At 42.3% G+C, this 25,063-nt stretch overlaps 2 protein-coding genes across 4 annotated transcripts in view; both read left to right on the plus strand.

The window, feature by feature from the left end:
• The window catches only part of LOC147249520 (glypican-5-like), a 47,166-nt gene extending 43,755 nt beyond the window's left edge, over positions 1-3,411 (plus strand). For both annotated transcript variants that reach the window (XM_086224302.1, XM_086224303.1), the window contains one exon: positions 766-3,411. In XM_086224302.1, the coding sequence (XP_086080428.1) occupies positions 766-867 (102 nt within the window). In that variant the 3' untranslated portion in view covers positions 868-3,411. The remainder of the gene's footprint in view (positions 1-765) is intronic.
• A 6,065-nt stretch (positions 3,412-9,476) lies between these two features.
• gpc1a (glypican 1a) overlaps positions 9,477-25,063 on the plus strand; it is a 37,549-nt gene continuing 21,962 nt past the window's right edge. The window contains exons 1-2 of one of the 2 annotated variants that reach the window (XM_086224449.1): positions 9,477-9,846; positions 9,937-10,097. In XM_086224449.1, the coding sequence (XP_086080575.1) occupies positions 9,953-10,097 (145 nt within the window). In that variant the 5' untranslated portion in view covers positions 9,477-9,846; positions 9,937-9,952. Of the gene's footprint in view, positions 10,098-25,063 lie in introns of both variants that reach the window. The other variant, XM_086224448.1, reaches the window with a different exon arrangement.

A 25,063-nucleotide genomic window follows, 5' to 3' on the forward strand; every position in this document is an offset into this window, starting at 1 on the left:
GAAAGTGATAACGATACAAGCAAAACAAGAGATTATGAAGGGAACCTTTGCCAAGATCCAATTAAAACAGCAGTACTGTCCAAATGAGAGGTAAACGTTGGTTGTCCTGGCAACGCTCCTCAAGATCACCTATGATTTCAACAGAGGAAGGCTGCTTTTTTTTTTTTTTTTGCTTTTTGTCTCATGCGGAGAGACATGACCAGTCATAAATTCATAGATTAGCATTGTGATTTAGTTACTTGAGTATTACTTTTTTAACCCAAATTATTGCAATTAAGTCACAGCAGAATCTATGTTTGTAGCAGCCATCGTCCAGACGGCCGCTGAACTTCCCAGGCTGCATGTGCGGCTCACACCGACTCCACTGGATGGCCTCTGGACAACGTTACACACGCACCAGTGTTTAGTTTTCTGTCAATACTGTGTACATGTGGGATGAAAGATTGAAGGAAACTCTGAAAGTAAACAGTGTATCCCGGAGCTGCACTAATGTACTTCCAGTGTGACAGATACTCACTCATGATTGACAGGTTGTTGACCGGTGAGCAAGTATAGCAGCCTGAAATGAATCCTCCTGTCGTGTAGATGATAATGTTCAGTTTATCACCGAATCTCTTTCAGCTGTTGTTGATGTGTAATTTGGGATGATTGAATTTATCAACCGTGTCCTTTTACTTCAGTGTTTTCCTTCCTTGCTCTATTCATCCATTCTCCCCTCATACTTGTCCAACCTATTTCGATATTCTACTGCATTTCCCCGCTCAGGTGGCAGTTCGAGGCTCCGCCAACAGGTTGACGTTTGAACTTTTACCTTTGACACTGGCAACCCTGCTGCTTCTGCTGCTGTCACCATGGGAACCCCGCTGACCACCGAACGAGAGATCCCGAGACAGACTGAGACTGAAAAGACTGTGAGACGACCACATTCTGGTACATTTTGTGGGTTTTGGTATCTGAGATGTCATGAAGCAGCGCTCAGCCGGTCCCTTCCCTGTGGACGATGATGTAGGCGAGGACAGGCGGAGGACTCATCGTCGGGTGAACAGTGAGCATTTTTCTATTACCTGTACTGACCTCTACGTGTTCATTTGTATTTAACGTTGATAGCATAGATTGCACAGCACTACTTTTTTTTTTTGAAGAGAGATGTAAATACAAATATACAGTTTATATATATTATATATTTATATGAAGAGTTTCTATAGATAACAAAGGCTTGGTGTGTAAATAGAGTTTAATATAGAACAGAGAAGTTTGACTTGGATATTAAAGGGTATTCGGTTTGACCTTTACATCATGTATCACCCACAGAGATTATGAGCCGTGACAGCCATAGTTCAAGCTGTTAATGCAGCAGTGTGCTCACAGCGAAGGCCAACTTACAATGGTTTATTAATGTGAAAGAGAACAAAGAACTGAAAAAGGCATGAAGAGGATGTTAAGGGGCTTCCTCGCGACGGCAAAAAAACAAACAAAGCAATCATGCGATACCTCTGGCCATGTAAAGGTGGTCCTGTCGCATGTTGAATGACTGCAGACTGAAGCTGGGTGCTGAAATTTCCGCAGAGAGTGAACTTAGCCATACCTCAATATTCAAACGCCTCTCGAAATGACTCATCAGTAGCTGGGAACTCTCCCACAGGAAGGCTTCCTCTGGTAGTTTGTCTTCCAGTTATAAAGTATGATGCTCTTCAACAGTGAATGTGACAACAATGAGACTGTTTTACTTGGAAAATATACTGTCGTGTTCAGACTTGTTAAAGCCCTATAGGGAGGGGTGTAACAGCTTTCATTTCAAGACATAACATCCCTCTTCAACACAGTTAAAAATAAGTACACTGAGGAATAAAAGGAAGCCAAGACGAGATGCTTGAGAGTCAGACATTTGCCTCGACGAGGAATAATTTGATCACTGAACATTATTTCAATGGCTGGTTGGTCTCTAAGTATAATAATTAAAACACTAATGAGCGGTTGTATCAGACAAGAAAATAATGCTTTTTCCAAGTCTGATACACGTGTTATCAGCTTGTCTTCTGTATTCAGTCAAGACGAGCGATGCAGTATGAAAGCAGTGATTGAAGCACAGCTGAGCCCAAACACATGAATTAAAAGTAATTCATATTAATTAGGATTATCAAGTCCTCCAAGTGTCTACCCCCCTCCAAACTGAGCACAACAGCAGGGCAGACAACTGGAATACTGATGAAATCAATTCAAAAGGGTGCAAATGAAGCAGCTGAAGGACACTTTGCATATCTGTCAGTGGGTGACTTTCTTCTTAGAGGTATCACACTGTGCTGCATGTATTAACCAGCTCAGAAGTGTGTAGGAGCAAGACTTCATGTTTTGACCAGAGATAATGTGTTTCCTTGAGGTTCTGCGCTGTAGATTGAGCATGTGCTCCTTTTAGTCCTAGATTATGTCCTGCAACTGCGCAAATCTGTCTCCTAAATGTGTCTACATTCATCTGAGGCTGTTTATTTATGGAGGAAAGTGATTTACAGATGAGAAAAACATTATAGGAAGGAACTCATAAACTTTTGGGGAAATATGCTTACTTGCTATCCTCACCGGAACCAGACAACAGGATAAATACCCCTCTCTCCCCTGTGTGTGACCAGCATACCGCTAGTTAGCTTAGCACACAGAAGAGTAGTGGATGGGCAGGTTAGCATACCTTACCTTACCATACCAGCGGTTCGTTGGTCTCTGAGGAGAGGAGAGAAGGACATCGATCTTCTTATCTGGCTCTGGGTTGGACGGCAATTAAGTGAACTTCCCAAGAAGCTGCCATGTTCCTGTCAGAACTTGGAGCTGCATGACTCTGGGGATTTAAAAAAAAAAAATGTATATATGTATTTTCATATATATTTTATATTCTTATTAACAAATTTTGTCATGAAGTCACAGGCCTTTCAGCTTTCATGGGTAGTGATTCAAAATGAATCATCTAGACAGTGAAGATAAAATTCACTTACTGGTCTTCAATGCTCTTATGCATTTGAGAAATCTAAATTTCTGAAGATTACAAGTTAAAATGTTCATATTTGTAGCAAAGGCAGCCGTGTTATTCTATATCAGCATGACTTTCTGTTGTTCATAAAGGCCACAGGGGTGCCGGGGAGGGATCTGTGGGGTGGCGTCGTTAAACAAAATCACTAAATGTCCTTTATTAGGTTTAATACCCCTCTTTGTTTAAAAAAAAAAAAAAAGTCTTGTGCTAATGTAGCATTAGCAGGGCCATCTGGATACAACAACCAACCGGTGAGCAGCGATGTTTTCTCACCGTACGGAAAACCGGTTTGCTGTGGTTAACTAAACCAGTAACTCATTTAAAATTTAGCGCCCTGCGACTCTGTTGTGTCGTTCACTTTAATATCCTCAGTAATAAACTCTGTTTTCAAATATATACTGTGGGGTTTTTTTTTTTTTGTTTGGTTTTTTTTTCTCCATATATTGTGGAACAGCCTCTGTGGAAAATGCTTGTGGGAGACACAAACAGCAACGAAACAAGATATAAGTTAGGAAACATGATCTCAAGTAAGTGAAGCTGCTGTATCCAGCAACAATAGCGACCTAGTCACCACACACACACACACACACACACACACACACACACACCAAAAACCAGTCAGTATCGGTGAATGTCAAGGTGAATTAAGGTGCTGACACAGGTCCACCCTGTAACAACCCTTCATGTGGCTACCTGTTAGTCATTTTCCAAAGTGACTAATATGTAGTGGTATTTTAAGCTGTAGACCAGATGAGTCACTGATGGTGCCAGTGATGAGGTTCACCCCTCCTGGGCACATCACCTGTACAAGGGCAGGAAAACTGACCTTATCAGAGAGTTTAATGAAGGCGTAATGCTCAGCATCAGTGCTGCTTCGTCAGGCAGGAGTGTCGCTACTTTCCACAGGTTCAGCTATACATCCGATCAGTTTCTACCCTGGTGTGTCCCACAGTGTCGCTGCAAGGAGAGCAGCTGACCAGATTACTGAGGAAGATCCCAAATCAGCTCCCGCGGACTCATTCTCTCAGTTTCTAATTCTATAAATTTAATACACGTTATGTCATGAAACCGTCGATTTCTATAAATATGAATTGACTGTTACATTAAGACTCTTACCTGTAGCCCATGCTAAAGAAGTTAGCGTTCCCTTTTTTCCCTACAGTCGGGGTGATCACATGCTGCCCTCAGCGTACTTGGAATGTGAAATACTAAGCTTGAGCTTGTCGTGCTCAGCTGAAACTTCTACCTTCAACAGACACAGGTGTGGAGCAACAGTATCATCACAGCCTTACATGTGTGGGAACACAGCCACAGCTCTTTGGCCTCTGGCCCTTTGGGATATTACTGTGATTGGATTGGCATCGTCAGGAAGTTGGCACAGGAAACTGCCAGTGGATGATTGGAAATAAAGACATCATTGAATGCAAATTGCCGTGGAGAGGAAGACAGAGTAAGAGGAGTGTTCTCATTCTGATGTTGGCGCAATCAAGTTCCATCCATATCTCCTGATGCAGCCTCAGCATGTTTAATCATGTTCTCCAAAGCAACATTATACAATATCTTAATTCATTATGCAACGCGGCGCTTCGATTCATTACTGCAAGAGGACAAAGGGCTACTTCACCCCCCCCCCCCCCAAACATAAGAAGCAGACATAATGGCAGGCAGCGGGAAGGGCGGGAGGTGAGGAAGGTGCAAAAGAAACAAGGAAGAGCTTGAGTTCATGACAAGCAGAATGAGGAGTGGCGAGGGATTTGCTGAATGCTGTTTCAACAAGCTGGTGAGATGACATCCCTCCAACACTGATGAAATCCCAGCTTTGATTATCTTAACTGTCTCACGATCGGGATTCAGCTTTGCTCTATTTAAATGTTTATGTCCTCACGATTTCATAGCAGTTTAAGTCATAAAATCTGTTGACAGCGAGCTAATGTGAGGCATCAGGAAGCACCTGCTTACCTCATAGGGATGCAGAATAAAGTAAAATAAAACACTATGATCAACAGTCTCGCAGTTATAAATGTCAAGTTAGGAAAGGCATGCTGGGTAGGATTTATTCAATATATGGTGGGTGTGAAAATGAATAACATTACATCTGAAAAAAAAAATTAAGGACAAGCTGTTTCTTTCCCAGCAGAACATCAGATATTTTGCATGTCTTGTCCTTCAACTGTCAAAAGCTATTGATGATCAAAATCAATACCTTTTGGGTGTGTAAGAGATTCCTGAACATCAGAAAATAATCAATAGCTTAAAGACAGGTGGTGCGGCAGCAATCTAAATTTGGATTTTTGTTTTTTTTGTGTGTGAAAGCTTGACCAACTTCACAGCGGTTGGCAGCCTACTTACCCGCCGTCCCGTGACAGCAACATCAGATCAGCCGTGCTGAAGCAATCAGGGATTAAGTGTGTTGATGAAGGGCACTTTAACATCAGTTTCTCTATGAAAGTAGAGCAGTGAATCATCTAACGCACCTTAATACACTCTTATTATCCCAATCATCCCTGTCATGATAAAACCGCCCGTCTTCTGCTGAGGCAATCACAGTGGTGCTTGAGCTAAATGCTAATGTTCTATCACATCCTCATAGCGTAGCATAAGTGCTGCTGTGCACGGGGTATCACAGGATCTTTATGTTCTACGTTCCGGAAAGAGAGCATGGGGATTGGTCCTTGGGTTTCCAAGGGATGTTGGCTTTCTTTGCCCAAGGTCAAAGGTCATCAGGGTGAGCAACCTTCACCTGCTATAGTACTACGTTATCGTATCACATCAGGTTCTCATGGTGACGGGATGCTGGGCCTGTGCTTAGCCCTCCTTTCTCATCACTCTTGGAATTGAGTTAAGAGCTCAGTTTTTGCTGAAGCCACCCACACACTGCAACGTGCCAATGAAGATGACCGTGATGTGCTGCGTCCTGGCACAACGTTACCGGCAGTTGCTCAATACACCACGGGAACAATCACAATAAACAATACATTTACTTGGCAAAAATAATACTGTATAAGATGTCAGTAGAATCATGGTCTGGTTATGTTTAGACATAAAAACCACCGTGTGGTAGCTTAATGTTGTGTGAAGATGGTGTTAAAGAAACGGGGCTTGAACTGTCTGACGGTGTCGAACCACAGAATGAACGTGTCCACCATGAAACAGCATCCTAACTGGTTCACACTGGCATTCATTCTGTGGAGCAATTTATCAAATAAAACTGGAGAAGGAAAAACAAGCAAACGCAATCAAAATGAAATTCATGCATTCAGTTAATTTAGATGAAGTTGAACTTAGATTAATGAGTATCACTATTTGTCTTCATTCTTTGGTTAATTAAAAAAAACATATTCATTTGTTTTGTTTTGTTTTGTTTTGTTTTGCTTGACAGCCGTAATATGAAAAAATGTGAACCTTGACATGGAGCTAGATGAGGGGTCAAGGGTCACAAAAACCACCCGCCTTGTGCCATGAATGCTTGTACGGGATTGTAACGTGCAACGCCACTGAGATATTTCTGCTCGGATCAGAGCGGCGGGTCGACTGGCAAAACGACATCCACATCGCCTGCAGAGTGGCTAAAAATCACCAACCTCTGTCCCGACTGCTCTGTCACATTTATAGTAACTGACTTTGACCTTCAGCGTGAAGTTCACTGTTTTTCAGGCGGCAGCAGGTTCACGTTGGCCTGGACACCAGCCAGTCATTCACTCCCATGCCATTATGTCAATGTTTATTGGCTGCGGCTTGGCGATTTTATCTTGACGGACAGGCAGTTTGGACTGAGAGTGGCAGGTACGCTATTAAAAAGAGACATGGATTCATCATCTGTATGATTTATTGTGTGTATTTGTGTGTGACGTGTAGGTATGCATGCTGAAAGACAGGGTGAAAGTGTCTGGACCAGTGCTCCGCTGATGTTTATCTTTTTTTTTTTTTTTTTTTTAGTTTACTCGAAGTCTTGCTACTGCAGATGCTACCAAGAATGACTGACGTGAGACGGTTTAAAAACTGCTGTGAAGGAAGTATCTGTCATTTTGACTTCTAAGCTTGAGAGGAGACAGATTAGAACAGAAAAATACTTTACTGCACCACAGAATCCCCCCCACCATCACCACACACACACACACACACACTTACAAGTTGCACATATGCAGGTCGTAGCAGGCTACCAGCTTGTCTTTCATTATATTTTTGACTTTCATTATTTTTCTCTCCCTTCATCTTCATGCTCAAGTGGTTCAAAGGCATGCACTTGGAAATACAGAGCCCATTATACGTCTGCATGACACTAGAAGACTGTGTGTGAGAGAGCATGTGGGAACAAGGTGTAAAGGATGATGAATAGAATAGATTGGAGTGTTCAAGTATTGAAACTTTTTAATTTTTAAAAAAATTTAAACGTCACTGCCTCTTTGGCCTGAGACGACATTTACAGTAACTCCTGTCCGAATCTGCCGCCAAAAAGAAAGCTGAGCTTCCCCAGCCAGTGTTGATATTATTACACCAATTAACAACTCAAGTGTGTCAATTATCAGCGAGACCAGTTTCTAATGATGCTTCAGTCTGACGTTTGACATGTCATGCCTTCAGTTTCTGTTGATGTGGAGCAGCTTGTCGGATTATTTTTATTTTCCCCTGGAGGCAGGTCTAGATGACATTCTAAACGATGGGTACATTATTAGTGAATTTACAAAACAGGAAGATGTCATTTTTCCTCTCGATCTGGAGACGGGTAGAGGATGCACTGGATGATGTTTAACATGACATTGCACTTTTTTTAATGAACTGGTTTTAAACTGAATATATATACATATATATATATATACATATACACATACATATATATATACATATATATACACACACACACACACATATATATGTATATGTATATATATATGTGTGTGTGTGTGTGTATATATATATACATATATATATGTATATATATGTATATATATATACATATATATATGTATATATATATATATATATATATATATATATATATATATATATATATGTATATATATATATACACATGTATAAACAGTGCACATTGAGAATAAACACATCTACAGATTAAAGCCAAACTTGTACTATTATTATTTTATCATCGACAAAAATCCCTCTGTGGAAAAACTGTTGGAAAAATGCCGCTTTTGTGTCAAGGACATTTGTTTTTTTCTCTTTTAGCACATAAAGTGCGTTAACAACATTTTGTGCCAAAAACCAAGTGTGTTCAGGAGGTGAAAACCACAGAAACAACAGGGCGGCTGCATTTATCCTCAAAGTAATGTTTCAACAGGGATCTCAACGTTTGGACTTCTACTCTGACTTTCATTGTGTGGATGTATGTAAGTAATTATCAGACCTTTTCCCTGCACCTGACCTACTCTCACCTTTATTAACATCACTCACCCTGTTGCATACATTCCATCTGACACATCCCATCTAAAAGTAATTCGAACATTTTTCAGCCATTTACAGCTTAAATTTAATCTACAGACTTCAATTAATTTCAGCTGCACTCTTGAGGTGTCAGTCAGATTTCAGGGTTGTCGCCGGTGACCTTTCCTGGTGCTGCTGCTGTTAGGGTGGAGGATGTGGAGAAAGATTGGAGGGTGTCAGACTGCTCATCTATCACGTTCACCAGCCCTGCCAGAGAGAGCCAGAGAAGGAACCTGCACCAGCTACTGATCAGCCTGCAGAGATGCGTGGTTGCTGTTCAGCCCATGAGTCATGTTGTCATGCATGATGCATTTCCTGCATCTCGCATCTTCCCCTGTAGTTCAAGATCCAACTAAAGCTCCCAGACTTGCTAATTAAGAATAACAACAGGATAAAGCCCGGTCCATATAATGGGGTCAACACAATGTGGTAAAATTGTTTTTGTGCAGCTCATTAGCAAACTTCATTTTATACAAACAAACACACACACACACTCACACAAGGATTTCAAAGGAATGGATTTTCTGAACATGAAGATTCTTTTTGTCTGTGGAGATGTTTAAGAATAATGGCATAAAAATATGTACATAATAAGTACATTCCTATTAATTCTGTATTGTTGCTTGTATTCAAGACCTCTATGTACGACGCTCTTCCTAAAACTTAATTTGCTTCTAAGAATGAAAGTTAATGAAATAGGGAAGGTATCTTCAAGCCATTTTGCCTTCTAACATGTCCCTGTATTTATTCATATATTTATGAGTGCAAATAAATAAATCAATCTGATGTGATACATATCTAATTGTGCTCAGGGTCATTTTCAATTAACGAGGAGCGAAAAGTAATTTTTATGGGGAATCCCTTGAACTCTCACAGCTTTTTCCCCACTATGGTAACCTGCAGGTGGCGCTGTTTCCTCCGTGTCTCCCTCACATACGAGAGAGAGAGAGAGAGAGAGAGAGAGAGAGAGGGAGGGAGGGAGGGAGGGAGCATCAACACTTCATCGCTCCTTCTCTCCTAACCACACAATTCATTGTCCAAAAGAGTGGAAAGAGGGATTTACCGGGCGGTTCCTCTTTTGTCTGAAAGCTCATTTAAAATACCGGCTGATTTCCATAATCATGAAGCAGTAGTCCGCACCGGCTTTGACTCAGCGACACCTGCTCTCACTCTCTCTCTTTTGTCTCCGGCATCTCCGCCGCTCAGAGCTCCGAGAAAGAGGAGGAGGAGGAGAGGGGTGTACCTGACACCTACAGCCGCGCGTAGCAGCTCCTCTCCCGCAGAAACACCCCGGACTGCCCGCCCTCCCGCCCTCGCATGGTTGTCTCTACACCCGGACCGCTGCGCGGGTGAAGCTGTACAAACTCTTGAAAAATCAAACAAGAAAAAGAGTGAGGGTTTATTTTCTTTTTTGAGAAGAACTCCAGTTCGGACCTGACATTTTCCGGATTTTTATTCTTTTTATTTTATTGTGTGGGAAGGGACGGTACTGAGAAGATGCGTCTCCTGGTGCGTCTCTGCGTGGTGGCGTGTTTGGCTGCAGCACCGGGCCGAGCAGCGGACAGAAGCTGCGCCGACCTGCGGCAGTTCTACACCGGGAAGGGCTTCACTCTGGCCGGTGTGCCCCAGACCGAGATCTCTGGTGAGTTTCGCAAGAAATGAACACAGCACGCACACGCGCCTGTGCTTAAAACCACTTGGCAAGTAAGTTTCTAGATCTCCTTTTGCAGAAAAAGAAAAAAAGCTTATTGTTTCGTGCCATAAAAATAATGTGGTTTTGCTCAATAATTCATATTTTTTATGATGAGTGTGTGTGTGTGTGTGTGCAATGTTTGTGATGCTTTTTTTGCTTCCAATCAAGATACCAGCCATGCTCATGAACCTGCACCTGAAGCTTGCTTTCTATTTGCCTTGTTTTATCGTCCCAAAAGGCAGATGGGAATACATATTTTAGTTTATGATTCCTATTAGCTTGCTTACATATTCATCTTTTTCCATTTCCCTGACTACCCTGAAGTGTTTCCCAGCATAGAGATGGTCCTGCATTACATTCCTATGTGGGGCATTTTCATTGTCTGCTGAGGGCAGTATTGCAGGTGGGTGTAAGCCATGTGTCTTGTGGAGAAATGATTGCCTCTTCTGGGCCTTTATTGCCTCTTTGCTGACGTTTGTGGTGCAAGTGTGAACAGCTTCTCATAAAAGCTACACAGGAAAATATAGATTTGCTTTGCTTCTCATGCTTGAACAGCAATAGTATACTAATGGGGCATTTTTCATTGTCTGCTTCAGACTGCAGGTGTTGTGTGTGTGTGTGTGTGTGTGTGTGTGTGTGTGTGTGTGTGTGTGTGTGTGTGTGTGTGTGTGTGTGTGTGTGTCTGTCTGTCAATAGATGCTGAAACAACTAATCTAGGCTGGCCTGGGGCAATATGCACGAACTCAGCAATCTCTAAGCATACAGCATAAGTTACAAGAGCAGAGTCCAATTTGGGATGGTTTGCTGTCGTTCTGTTCTTTTATCTCGGTTCCCAGTCAAACAATCACACATTTAATCAATGAGTCAATTACCCCTGCACGGCAGATAATCATTCAGCCTGAGATGCAATCATTCAACTGGCCAGTCATCCAGTCAACCAGTCAGTCAAAAACACATCGCACGCCAAAATCTCTGGTAGCACCAGTTCACAAATTAAACTGTCTCAGCCTGGAGAAGAAGAGGACAGATGGAAAATGGTAAAACTGAGTTGTTTTTCCCTTCAAGGCAGTCGTCTGTCGCTCCTCCTGTATGTCAGCTAAAAGGTGGACGGGGAAGCAGCGGCCCTGCAAGGAGGAGATGTGGAGGCGAGGCGAGATTGAGGTGTGCTTGGGTGTGTGTGCGATCTGAAGGTCATTTTATGTGTCAATGAAACTGCTTGTGTGATATTAAACAGTGTGCGTGCGTGTGTGTGTGTGTGTGTGTGTGTGTGGGGGGGGGGGGGGTGATACCAGTAGAGAGGAACATACAGACAAGAGTGAGGTGAAAACATGTGGACAGAAGCAGACAAGGGCAGACAGAGGAAGGGAAGAGACAGCGGGGTTGACAGAGACAGAGCAAGTGAGTCACTCAAGGTCTCAGTCGATGCCTGCTGGACGGCTGAGGAGGAGACACAACCTGCTCTCTTCCTCTCCATTAAAGACTCATCTTTTATTGACAGATGAAAAACAGTCTTTCAGTCACTTGGACCTTGATCTGCTCCAGTTATTTGAGCAAGAGTTCTTCCTTCCCAGAAATAATCAAAGCTGACAACTGGATAGGAAGAGAAAGATGGCGACAGGCAGCAGAATTCCCCGGAACAGGGGCTCCTCTATCTTTCTCTTCCCAGGGATCCAAGGTTGATAAATTTCTCTTTTCCGCTCAGGGAGAGACTCCTCTGCACTCCTGTGTCTGTGTCACTCTGGAGGATGTCAGTGTCGACCCTGGACTCCTGGTGTAAACACTATTTGGTGCAACTGTGTATTTGAACTCATGGGTGTGGATGTGTGGTCAGACACATTTCTGTCCTTCTGCTGCTGTTACAATGTTTTCATGAGTTGTGCAACAGATTTCTACTTGACTTACTGGGCAAAAAAAAGAAAAAAGAAAAAAGATTCAGTTTTATTCCTGATTATAGGACACAAGACTTCATGATGTAACAGAGATTAGCAGCCTGAGAAACATTTAAACATTAAGCAGAGAGGTGAGTGAGACAGGACAGTATTAAAACAGTGTCTGTTCTCTATTGGACTGCACAGCAGGAAGACTGGCGTGGCTTCCTGGTAAAGCTGCTTTTTTTGTACTTTCACAAAGAAAACAGAGAGGACTGATCCGATCCTGCACTTTAGAATTTGTACTCCTGTTAAATACCAAAGTAAATCCCTAAGTAAGAGGTGAATTTGGTGCTTTTCACTCCACTAAAGTGATCTGACCGCTTCCTCTGTGAGCGTTTGCCGTGAAATAACTTGATAATTAGTGTTTGTTTCCAACCATTAGTTTTGTAAAAGGTGATATCACCGTGTAGTCGGGGCTCCCTGTCAAGTGCCAGCCAAAGAGAGGCCCCCCCCCCACACACACACACACACACACACACACACACACACACACACCTCACCTCACCTGCTTGGCTCATTTCAGCAACCGTTTAAATAAACCAACTTGTCACACACACACACACACACACACACACACACACACACACACACACACACACTCGCTCGCACAGACAGATCAAAAAGATTAGAGAAAAGTCCAAAAACCCACAGCAGATTTGTTTCATCTCATGACCTCAGAGATTTATCACCGTGGGGAGGGGCCCAACCCCCAGGTTGGGAACAGGACTAAACTAGCTGACTGGATGTAAAGTTGAGCAGCAAAAGCCCTAAAAAGCTACTTACACACACTGATGCATCAGCATTTTTAATGTACTCAACACACGACGGTCAGTGTGGCCAGAGTTCCTGCTGGCGTCTTCTTCTGTGAGTAGGGTAACTCCTGGTGTATCAGTGTGGTATTCTTCTCTCCGTGCTGTTTGGAGGAAATTCCTCTGAAGAACAGAGCTATGGATGAAGTTTTAGTGTTGATGCTCCCGTCCTGGGTAGCTCTTCGTTACAAATATGATTCCGAATCTCAATGGGATTCCTATGAAAGTTGTATTGGATAAAAGAAAAGTCAAAACATGCAGTATTTCCTCCTGCCGTGTTTCGCAGGGGAACTCTTTGATGTGTAGCACCGACAAGACATTCTCTTCAAAGGCAAACTGCACACAAATTAAACCACAACACGCTCGTTTGCCTTATCTCTTACACCGCTGAGCTTGTTTTCAGTGCTTCAGTGTTTGTCTGTCAGGGCAACAACAAAATGGGAAATAATTTTCATTTACACTGGTCCACGAGTGCCCTTCTGGTTTCAGAAGTCAGTGCAGTAAACAGATGCACAGATGTTGCAGCCCTGTGGCCTTCCTGTGCATGTGAGGAACAAACACTTTCCTAAATATTTGAGACAAGGCCCAGCTGGCGCCAGTCACAAGCAGCTCATGATTAGCATTTTATAAAGTGCACAACAGTGCCAGGAAAGACGCTTCGGCCCTCACAGGCTGACAAATATAACCTCTCAAACAAATTCCCTCATATTGAAAATCCATCATATGTTCTCTATATGTGCCATTTCCTCCTGTCCGGGGCTGCAGGGAGATAGCGCCTGTCCTAGATGCTTGAGAGGTGGCGTCCATCCTGGACAGCTCGCCAGTGTACAACCTTGACAGCGAGCCAGGCCTTCACAGGGTCATTTCAAAGAATCAGTTGGAATTTTCAGAGAAGAATGTCAAATCAGGCCGCACGGTGGTGCAGTGGTTCGCACTGTCGCTTCACAGCAAGAAGGTTCCGGGTTCGAGCCCCAGCTTCCTCCCACAGTCCAAAGACATCAAGAGGGGACGAGGCTGATTGATACTCTAAATTGACCGTAGGTGTGACTGTGAGTGTGAATGGTTGTCTGTCTCTATGTGTTGGCCCTGTGATGGACAGGTGACCTGTCCAGGGTGAACCCTGCCTCTCGCCTGAAATGGATGGATGGATGAATGTATGTCAGATCAGTGTGATAGTGTATTTTGAGGAATGTGTTTCTCTGCAAAACTTTTAAGAAGATCAGCTAGTTGATCACTTAAGGCCATCTTTTAATACCTGACTTTTTTCTGACTCAAACTAAAAAAAACAAACAAACAGTGGGATTTATTTTGAAAAAAATTTAGAACACCTGAAGCATAACATGTTGCCAGTTGAAATGATTCTATATCTTTATCAGGTGTCAGGTGTTTATCAGGCATAAACAGGGTGTGGAAACTGATTTGTTCATGGATTTGATAACTATCAAAAGTCCAAAGTAAGCAGAGTATAATATGACAAGCAAATGCTCTAAATTCCTACGTTTAAAAAGCTCCATTCTTCTATTTCCCTGCTTTCACCTATTGTCCTTTAGGTTTAACGCCATGTGAATGGGAAGTCGTCTTTCCTGCTGTCTGCCAGTCTGTCTTTGTGCCTGCGAGCGTTTTTAACTCAACACATTGTAGCCTTCGCATGGTCAATAGTTAAAGATGAGCTTGTCCCATAGTGTGTGTGTGTGTGTGTGTGTGTGTGTGAGGGAGAGTGTGTTTAAAAGTCACTGAAAGCCAACACCTTCACCAGGAAAGACGCTTAGTTTCATTCACACATGCATTATCTGTGCAGGGCGGCACACACCCATGTGATCGAATGACGCGCAAGAATACACAAAGAAAGAGCGAGACTATTATATCCCGCACGCTTCATGTTTAGTTTTGGAAGGGACTTAGGTTTGACACTAGTGCGCGTTTGTGTTGTGCAGCCTACATATTGAATTGTTGAAAGAACACAGAAGAGGAGGAAGAGAAGCTGTGTGTTTCAAATGTCAGAGGTTAACGTGATACTTCTTGTTGTAGGTCAGATTACATCCAGATTAGGATACTTTACAGGTTTGGTTACCAGTCAAGAGCTTCCACAATATCTCCCAGGGATGAAATCTATTTCAACTTCATCGTGCAAAACAAACACGTCTGATTTGGTGCTGTGGGACAACCCGTGTCAGTTGAATGGCAGTCAGATTTACGAAGCTGTGCAAATCTGGTTGTAATCCAAAAACAGTGAAGATGACAAAGACTACAGACACAGCAGTTCACCATTAACACAATCTACCAACAGCAGCACAACCTGCACCTCTGATGAGGGTCACACAATGGAAAAATGTGCCTTCCTATACCCAGGCTTTTTCAGGACACATCATGGCACCAGAGCAGTTCTCTGCAACAGATTTACAAGTGCAATAAATATGTAAATACATCAGCATTCTCTCTGCTCTGCGGTGCTTCCTCTGTTCCAGCCAGGTCAGTTGAAAAATTAAGCTGCTTTTTTGCATTAATGGTGGTGCAGTTGGCTGTAAATTGCCCCTCCGCAAACCTCAATAAATCAGGTTGTGCCCATCATTAAATACTCCCACTCTGAAATGGTAATTCCCACAAATCCATGTGCAATGAGGTGAAAAGCACCCACACTTCAAGTGTTTATTCTAACTACGCACCTTCAGTAAATATGACAGTAGTTTACCACTAAAAAGAAGGTTTGCACCAATGCAAAATGTAAATCTGGTCCTGAGTTGCAAGACTAAAGAGAGAGCATGAGTGTGATGAGAGTTTAAAGTTAGCTATACCATAGTAATGTGGTGTGTGTGTGCACAGTTGAGGCAGTAGTGAATAAACTCTGTCCTTGCTTGATGAAAATGCTACATGTTGCGGTTTTATATGTAAAAACTAGAGTTTACATGCATCTTTTACTGCCTTATGACAGTTTTAACAATGTGCTATGTTCAAGGCTGACAACGGATATACGTCAACTGACTGTGACAGCTGCACATCAGGTCATGCTGCCTCGGATCTGCAGTGTCTGCAGACCCCTTGCATGTATGAACATTTGTGTATGTGTGTGCAAGAGGAAATTGATACTATCTGTCATCTGTCACACATCACATGTTCATTCAAGCACTCACAGCACACAAGTGAATACCCAGTCCACACACACACACACACACACACACGCAAGAAAAGACACGCAATCTAACTCTCCCTCCTCTCCTCTCTCTCCCTCCCTTTCCCCTGCGCTGTTTGTCTTATTCCTGCTTCAATCTCATTGTTTTTCTAGGCAGACACAGATCCATGTGCAGGGGTGTGTGCATGCAGGTGTGTGTGTGTGTGTGTGTGTGTGTGTGTGTGTGTGTGTGTGTGTGTGTGTGTGTGTGTGTGTGTGTGTGTGTGTGTGTGTGTGTGTGTGTCTGGGAGAGAGAGAGACAGGCAGGGGGCTTGGTTGGTGAGATCTGTTAAAAGCGATGCTGTGAATCTTTCATGATGTCTGATACAGCATCATGAGAGTGAGACAGAGACAGTGGCGAGAAGGAAGAGAGGATGTGAGGAGGGGTGGAGGCTCCTTATTGCCTTTCCACTCATAAAGGATGGGTGTAGCTTCAGCTGGCCTGGTACCGGCTCCTGTTCTCCAAGCTTGATCAATTTCTCTCACGCTTTTGTTAAGGAAGCATCATGTAGCTGTACTGAACGGCCCCTGCTGACAGAACGCTGCTGCATTCAAATCTGTTGCTTTGAGAATTGGCAGAGTTCTGCACTCTTGTAACATGATTTAATATCAAAGAACTAATTTGACCAAAAAAAAACAAAAAACTGGGAGTGACTGAGAGAGCAGGGGAAACATGATTAGGGCCCAAAGCAGTTGTATACAATATAAAATCCTCTTTTTAGGTTTCTCCTTGCATCCTCTTTCTTTCCTCTATTGACGTTGTTTCCTGTTGTGAGAATTGTGTGCTAACCTCTAGCAAAATCCAAAGCTCGCAGGAGTTTGTTCTGCTCAAGTTACATACAGTAAGTGCAGAGGTGGATGTGCAGAGCTCTGAGAAGGGATGAAAGAGGCACATCAAAACGGTGTAAAATCTTTCAGCTTAAAATAAAATGCTGCGTAATGTTGCTTCACAAAGGCATGACAGCAGAGTTTATTCCTCATCAGGAAATATTTATAAATGCCGTCAATCAAACTGATTTACTTCCATGTGCAAACGCTCCCTAATTCCAGTGAACCTTAACATTGTAGCTACCATGTCCTAGACATTTAGGTGTCAAATACAAAACAACCACAGCTTTGATGAGAGAAAGTGGCTTTCCTGGATAACAAGGAGTTGCTGAAGCATGTTATCATATCTTGAGGGACAACACAGTTGACGTAATTGGTCAACAACCTCAAACCCCCTAAAAAGTCAGGGCTGTGCAGAGGGAGGGAATCATGGTGCCGGACAAGCCTAGCTTCCTGCTAAACGACAGGCATCTTTCCCCCAAGAATATCAGTGCAACAGACGTCCACGTGAACATGCACGAGCAGCAACTCTGACACCCTAAAATTAAGTAATAAAATGTCATGCACCATCATATCCACTTTACACCCAAGATTCATTTACAGAAATATTCTCATGTGGCCTTAAACAACCAGACAATAATTACTTATGTTAAATGTTGTGCTCTTCATAGTAAAGTTTGAAGAGGCCCAGGAGGATTCAGTTCTGCCACATGATCAAATAACTGCGATGAATGCACTCGTCACATTCTTGAATCCCCATGATCATCTCATATAATAGCAGTGTGTCTGGAAAAAAGGCTGAGGAGCAGAAGCACAAACCGTTCGATGCCTCAACATCAATCTTTTCAGCAAAAATCAATGCAGTGCAAACCCGAATCGTTTTGCAAACCTCTTTTTCTTTTCATTTGCATTCCTCCTGCTCCCTTTCCCCTGCTCCCGTTCCTCCCCTTGTTTCCTTTCTCCTTTTAAATGTTTACTTCCTTTTTCTTATCACATCCTATTTTTACTTTCCCCTCCTCCTCTGCCTCCCAACCATCCTCTCATCTTCTCCTCGTCTCTAGTGTCCATCTGTTTTCCAAATGGAAAGATGAGTTGTTTGTGGGATGTGGTGGACTCTGTGGTTGCTTTATGAGTCAGTGCTCTTCTTAAATATGCTCCAAGGGCCCGTGCGCACTACACTGACTGTCTGTATGAGTGGACTGAAGCGAAGGGTATCTGTGCCCACTGGATAAAAGACAAACTCGCATCAAACAGTGACAACTGGTGTAGAACCGGTTTTACTGTTCTTTTTGCTCAGAGCAAATCAAATTTAAATTTGTGATTCATTTGGCAGGAAATTAATCTGCAACAAAATGTTGACTGATTCCATGTTCAAGACATTTTGAACAAAACAAAGTTTCTCAGTGCTGCGATAGCATTGGGCAGGAGGCACTACGGCTTCAGGTTGTCCAGAACTCCGCCTGCCACATGGACACAATGCCTCAGAAACTCCTTGAGGAAAATTTGTACCAGTTTGGCACAAATGTCCCCCTCATAGATGAACTGAAAAGATTTTGGAGGTCAAAAGTCAAGGTCACCGGCACTTCACATGTAGACAACGTCTGGTCACATTCTCAATCATATGATATCTCACATAAGTTGCGTTAAAAAGATTTTGGTAGTCAAAGGTCAGAGTTGCTGTGAGAGGTACACCCTGTTAAGGCACGAAAACGCAATGTGGTATCTTTAGCTTCAATATTTTATCGAGAGAAAATGAACTGCTTTGGATTTAAACTGCTACCCAACTGCTGAGCATAAAATAGCAACTGTAGAGATTGTAGTTTTGTTCTCTCTCGCAGATCAAAAGATAGAAATATTAATCAAGATTAACTGATAATGAGAACAAGACATTAATTAACTGATACATTCATATTCCGCAAACAATTTAAATATATGAGGGTGACATTCATTATCATCTGGTGAGGATGAATCCTTTCCCTAAGTTAAACAGCAGCTCTCTTCAGCTAAAGTTGGAACATTCTGAATAATTTCTCATGACAGTGAATAGAGACGACAGGGGTGGATGAGACGTGTCAGCTTAGTGTGCTACCCTGCGTTTCAGCTGGCAGCTCTTCATATTAACTGTCATGCATTGTGGTTTGTAATTTCAGGGAAGAGGGACACGAGCACGGTCTCCTCAGTGGTTATCTACATGTTAGAGAGTGTACAGGGAGGCATTACAGTGCCCTGCTTTCCATTTCACTAACCTTTGCAGTCGGCCGTGCCAGTGCAGAGCTGCTTCCATTGAGTGACTTGCTTCCATCACTTGGGTCTTACAAGGAATAATTCTTGTAATTCTTAACTGCAAATTATGATACAGCAGCACAAACACCAATTGCTAAGTGAACCAAAAAGTTGGTCTTGAAAATGTTTCAAAAACCTCAGAGTATAAAAGAACTTTTTTTTTTTTATTCATTGGCTAAACCTCAGCCTGTTAGCCTCTAATGTCACACGTTAAGAGCTTGCGAGCTTTTCACCTTTAGTGGAAATGAATAATTATGTTTTATTCCAGCTCTTGAGGCTAAATGTGCTGTTTTCATGGGTATTACAAAGGCCATGTTGCATGTTTTCAAATTCCTGTACACATTTCTTTTATACTCTCACGAATTTGCATGACCGTACTCGAGCAACGCTAGCTAGCTAGCTTGCTAACTGGGAGTGCCAGCTCAACAAGGTTTCCTGAAAACGTCCTGCAGTACATCTCATGTTTATCTTCAGCAGTGGCACCTGAGCTGGTGGCGAATTTTGGGATTATTTGGTGATGTGGGGCTGTTGTTGATGGGGGGGGGCATTATGCAAGCCAGAGGTCCAAAAATACCCAGAGAGCTATGGGGGCCAATTTTTGGGCCCCCATAGGTCCCCATTTGGTGTCTAAATTGGGGTCCCTTTTTTAAAAACTTTTTTACCTTTTTCTCCCGAAATTGTCACCATTTGAAGCCAGTTTTAGAGAATATATCTATTTTAAAATTAACAGTAGGATTGAACTGTTGTGTGATGTCCTCACTCAGTCTTACTCTAGTCTTAACCATCAATATTTCTTCCTTTTCTCACTCACCTCTGATATCAGTGTAATGCCATGATATTTACTTCTTTGTATCTGATCAAATACAATTTCATTTTACAAATGAGACAAAATATATGAGAGCAAAGATTGTGCACATTTATTGAACTGTCTCTGTACATATAAATCAAAAACGACTTTTTTGGTAATTAAACATGCAGCAGCTTGTAAATCATAATAACTTTATAAAACTTATAAATAATAACAATAAATAACAATAAATAAATGCAGGACAAAACCTCTTGGGTCCAGGAGCAGCACGAGTGCCCAGCCCGCAGCAGGTGTCGTCAGCTGCTGCCGTGCTGGATGCTGTTTGTTTTATTTTTTTTTTTTGTGAAGCCAAAATTTTCAAGGCTTGTTGTCCCTTTTGGTCGCGGTCTTTTTGGTGGCATACCGTCTACTCGCTACCGCTAATGTGGTCTGACAAATTGTGTCAATAAAGCTTCATTGCATTGAATGGAGCACTCGCGCTAAACAGAAGTGAATGGGGGAAGGGAAATATTATGAAGTTAAATGCTGTATCAAAATTGAAAAAAGAAAAAACACATGAAACAATTTATGGGCAGTAGGAACCCCACACACACAAAAAAAAAAAAAATCGGGAAAAAGGGACCCCCACAGGGGCTCTTATCTATGGGTGCCGAGACTTTAGCTATGGGAGCTAAGCCCCCATTGGCCCCCCCTTAATTCGAACCCTGATGTTAGCTTGGCCTCGCTGCTAGCATGGCTGTCTGCAAGCAGGCAGTTGTTGCTGATGGGTCATGCAGTAGCCTCATGTGAGCGAGAAAAGATGAGGTTGACTCGAAAGGTTCTGTGTTGGTTAAACATGAGATGCTTTGGAGATGTGAGATGTACTGAAAATGGGGAAAGCGAACTTAGCATGCCTTGGCACTTGCCAGAACCTGTTAGCAGCGCTCGTGGTGCATGGCCCCAACAGCTTAACATGAGGTAGCCAAAGTGCAGAGTTTATCAAGATTAAACATTCCATTTCTCAAGGAAACGATGCTTCAATTGTTCATAAACAGCACCGTAGTGCAGCAACGGCATACATCTCCTGATGTCCAGGGTCAAATGATCAGAAATTATACTGCAGTCAAACTTAAAGGAGGAAACAGTGGAAAGTCTGAGCTTGTCAACTGCTCCACTCGAAGGATTCCAGTCAACTTGGTCATTTCTCGCTTGATGATTCGAACCGGTGACTTTCAGGGGCCAGCCCTACAAATTTCTACATGAATATACAAAATCTGAAAAAGAATATGCAGATTCCTCACTTTATCATACAGTACATATTAAAGATGATCGGTCAACAGTCAGAGGAAGATCTAGAGTGTATGGAACTTGTGTTCATGGCAGGTGTATCGACTTTTTCTACACAAGGTAAAACAAACACACTTGGTGCCAGTTTCCAATAACAATGGAGGGCACTGCTCTAATGAAACGTGCGCAGTGTGAACAGATAATTGATTTTAAAGCCGAGCTGTGTCTTGAAAAGGTCAAATCAATAAGGGTTCGTGCTGTCGTCTGAAGTCAAGTGTTTGCTCTGTTTCATGGAAACGGTAAGATGATTTGTTGCAATTTGACACATACACTAACATCTGCTTGTCAGGCTCCTCCTGGATATCTCACAAAGATAGTTAATGAAGAGCCAGTGAGCTATGGCTGTAGCCGCAGCCTTCGTCACTGTGTGTGTGTGTGTGTGTGTGTGTGTGTGTGTGTTTTCATGCGTTTTTTGTGTGTGTGATGGCGAGGCCCAGACAGAAGCCTATAATTAGACATGTTGCTGTGAAAATCCACAAACTTGACGCATGCCCGCCGTGTTTATGAGCCTCAGTGTGTCTGCCCGATACAGCCAGTCTCCTTGGTAGTTTTTATCATTTTAACCTCCTGAGTGTCAGCTCAGTGGTTCTTTCATGTTATTTTCTTCATTTTTTTTATCGTATTTCTGCTTTATTAGATGGTTTGCCGCTGGGAGTGACCAAAGTTTATTTGATGGTGGTGGCGAAGCGCATAAAAAAACCCTCCTTTGCTCATAAAATTGTGAAGACACAAAGTGGATCATATCCTGGTGATACACCAAGGGGTCTATGTATGAGTTACTAAAGTTGTCCACAGTTTCAGACCAAGCCTTTTTGCCCAAAGGCACCAAGGAAGGAATGAAAAATAATTTCTGTGAATGTACATCGAGGCAGAAAGACACGATTTGTTACATTTTATTGTTGAAAAAGATCTTGGTATCATGCAATTTGTCTAACTAGGATTATTATCTGTACTGTGCTCAAGATACTTTGCTGGCTTCTCTTCACCGGGAGATGATTTCACATCATTAGTTTCCTTTCCAGAGCTTCTCACCTCTCACTCTAATGGAACTTCCCTTACATCATAATTTAGAAGTAAAATTAACGTTTAACACAGAGCACAGCTGAGGCTGAGAGGTATGCCAGGGTTATTTGCAAGAAAATAAGTCAAGTCTTCAACAGATTGGTGTGTTTACCTCTAAAGCTATAAAACATCCGCCGCCCCAGAACAGTTACCACCACTTATTGGAAAAACAGCTGATGATGCACCTGCGCCGTATGAGTCACAGAACTATTTTGAGATGTGGGCGTCTATTCGTATTTCTGAAACTATGATTAGAAGTAAGAACTACTTATAACAAATCTGAAACGATATCTAGTATTATTAGTTCCAGAGTGTGACTCGAGCAGGAGCCGGTTATTTTAGATTCCCAAACGTATTATTTGTGTCTATTAACAGAGGGCTGATTCTATCTTATTTTTAGTTGAAGCTTCTAAATCAAATGACCAACTCTCTCGTCTCTTCAGTCCTAAACCACGTGGTTGACCTCCCAGCAGCCCTGATCAGCCAGTTGTTGCCACACTCTTTCAGTTTCTCCACTGATCTGACGTTGAAGACTTGACCTGGAAACGCCTGACCTCCGGCTACTGCCTAATGTTCCCCGGCCCACAGAGATTTGATGCCCCCTGCTGTGAAAGAGCAGGGACGAGCAGTCTGCCTCTGATGAGCAATCTGCCTCGGATGTGCCCCTATTAACACTCCTGACACACACACACACACACACACACACACACACACACACACACACACACACACACACACACACACGTTCATATATTCCCACTTTCTTGTTTGCCACCTTCCCATCACCACCAACACTGCAGTTGGATTAGGGGCTGATGTCTAATCTCCTGCTAATCCTGGCCGGTTAATCTATGTGTTAGCAGTTCTTAGCTAACAGCATGACATCTACCAGGCTGACCTTGCCTCACAGGGAATTGCATGCACGCTCACTGAGTTGGTACATATTTGTTCCTTTTTACTCCCGTCTATAATCCAGCATGCGTATACTTGCAGAGGCACTCATTATTTTTCAGGAACGGCGACACAACACAGTAACACAATCTCCTGCTTGTATGTAAATAAGGGCTAATTCCTGCTGACAGAAATAGCTGCTGTGACCTTTGCCCCCTTCAGAATTAGCTACACCTGCGCAAATTTGCACAGTCAGACACTTTTGTCAGCACAGCACACACCGGTTGGCACGTGTTGTGCTATTTTACAGACTGAGTGATGGGCGGTTAAAGTAGTAGTTAGTTTAAGAGCCTTTACCTCTGAAATGACATAGAATTATAGTATTATAGGGTGAAGCTGGTGCCATGTGAACACACACATGTACAGACACTTACTGGCAGCAGACAGGGCTGGACTGTGGGCAAGTATTTTAAGTCTGGTTGTGGTATAAAAGAAGGTACGGTTCACCCAAAACACTGTTTGTCTGCACATCCCATCTACTTCACATTCTTCGTTTGTCTCTTGGTTTTCCTCGGCCTTCTGCATGTACGTTGAATATTCCTCTGTGCTGCATCTCTTTGTTTATCTTGGACAATAAATACAGTAGCTCTTACGTCGGCACAGTGTTTTATCTTGATATTAATTAGCACCGCAGATGTAATTGAAATTGTTATATTGCACACTGTAATTTAGGTTTTTAGCAAAGGCACAATATTTTTACAATCTAATTTTGTGTAAAAAAAACAAAACAAAACACACCGATTCAAATGAAATATTGCGGTCCTGCAGAGATTTCCTGCTGACACATCAGATTCTGCGGACTTAAGGGAATATTTTTATTTGATACAGATCCCCATGAAAATCCCGACATTATGAATTTAAATGAGTTTTCAATGAAATATTGAATAATCTCGCAAAAAACGAACATTCCCGCTAATTCTGCAAATCCTATCGCACTTGCAATATCAGTCCAAAAAAAAAATCCCAAGTAGATATTTCGTTCACAATCACGCAGCCCCATAATTACGAAATTTCAGCACTGAGTTGGAGGGTCTGGGGTCTAAGATAATTGAGCTGAGGTTAGATTTTTGAGCAGCTACTAACTCATAATTCATTTCAGATTCATGTCTTCAATAAACCAGGAGCAACATGTTGTCCGTAGTCCAGCTGTAATGTTGTTAGCTCTTCCTCTCCTCCTACACTCCACCTACTTGACTCCACTGCCTCTTCATCGTTATCCATCACAGATCACATCGATCTCATGTGAACTCTATGAAGATTTAGATTTACATCAAGAAACCCACTGGACGGCATTGCTTCTGCATTAACTTTAACGCCACTTACGCTGAAGTTTCACCCCCCAAAAATATTCTGGGTAAACATTTGTGGATTATTATTTAATCAGACAACTCATTAATTAATTGATTCAGGATTTTACATTCTGCAGTTTCAAGAGGATTTATCTCCATTTCTTGTACTTGCAGTAAAGTTATGTATGAATAATTGGGTGATATTGAATTGATGTAAGCTGCAGGGAAACGGCCTCATTGATGTGCAGGCTGAGCAGACTTCTGAGTGGTTCTGCTTGTTGTCAGAAAAACTGCTACAAAACTGCAGAGTATGTACTTTTTGTGACAATGGAGGGTAAATGACGTGTCTATCAATTATTATTAATCATTTGTGAGAAACTGAAGATGTACAATAAAAAAAAATCACTGAGAGAAGAACACCAGATTTATTAGATACTTAGAAGTAGATTACATCTTGAAGAT

The sequence above is a fragment of the Aulostomus chinensis genome, chromosome 14 (assembly GCF_037954235.1).
Source record: "Aulostomus chinensis isolate RoL2024-O1b breed Wild chromosome 14, RoL_Achi_v1.0, whole genome shotgun sequence".
Classification (NCBI taxonomy): Eukaryota; Metazoa; Chordata; class Actinopteri; order Syngnathiformes; family Aulostomidae; genus Aulostomus; species Aulostomus chinensis.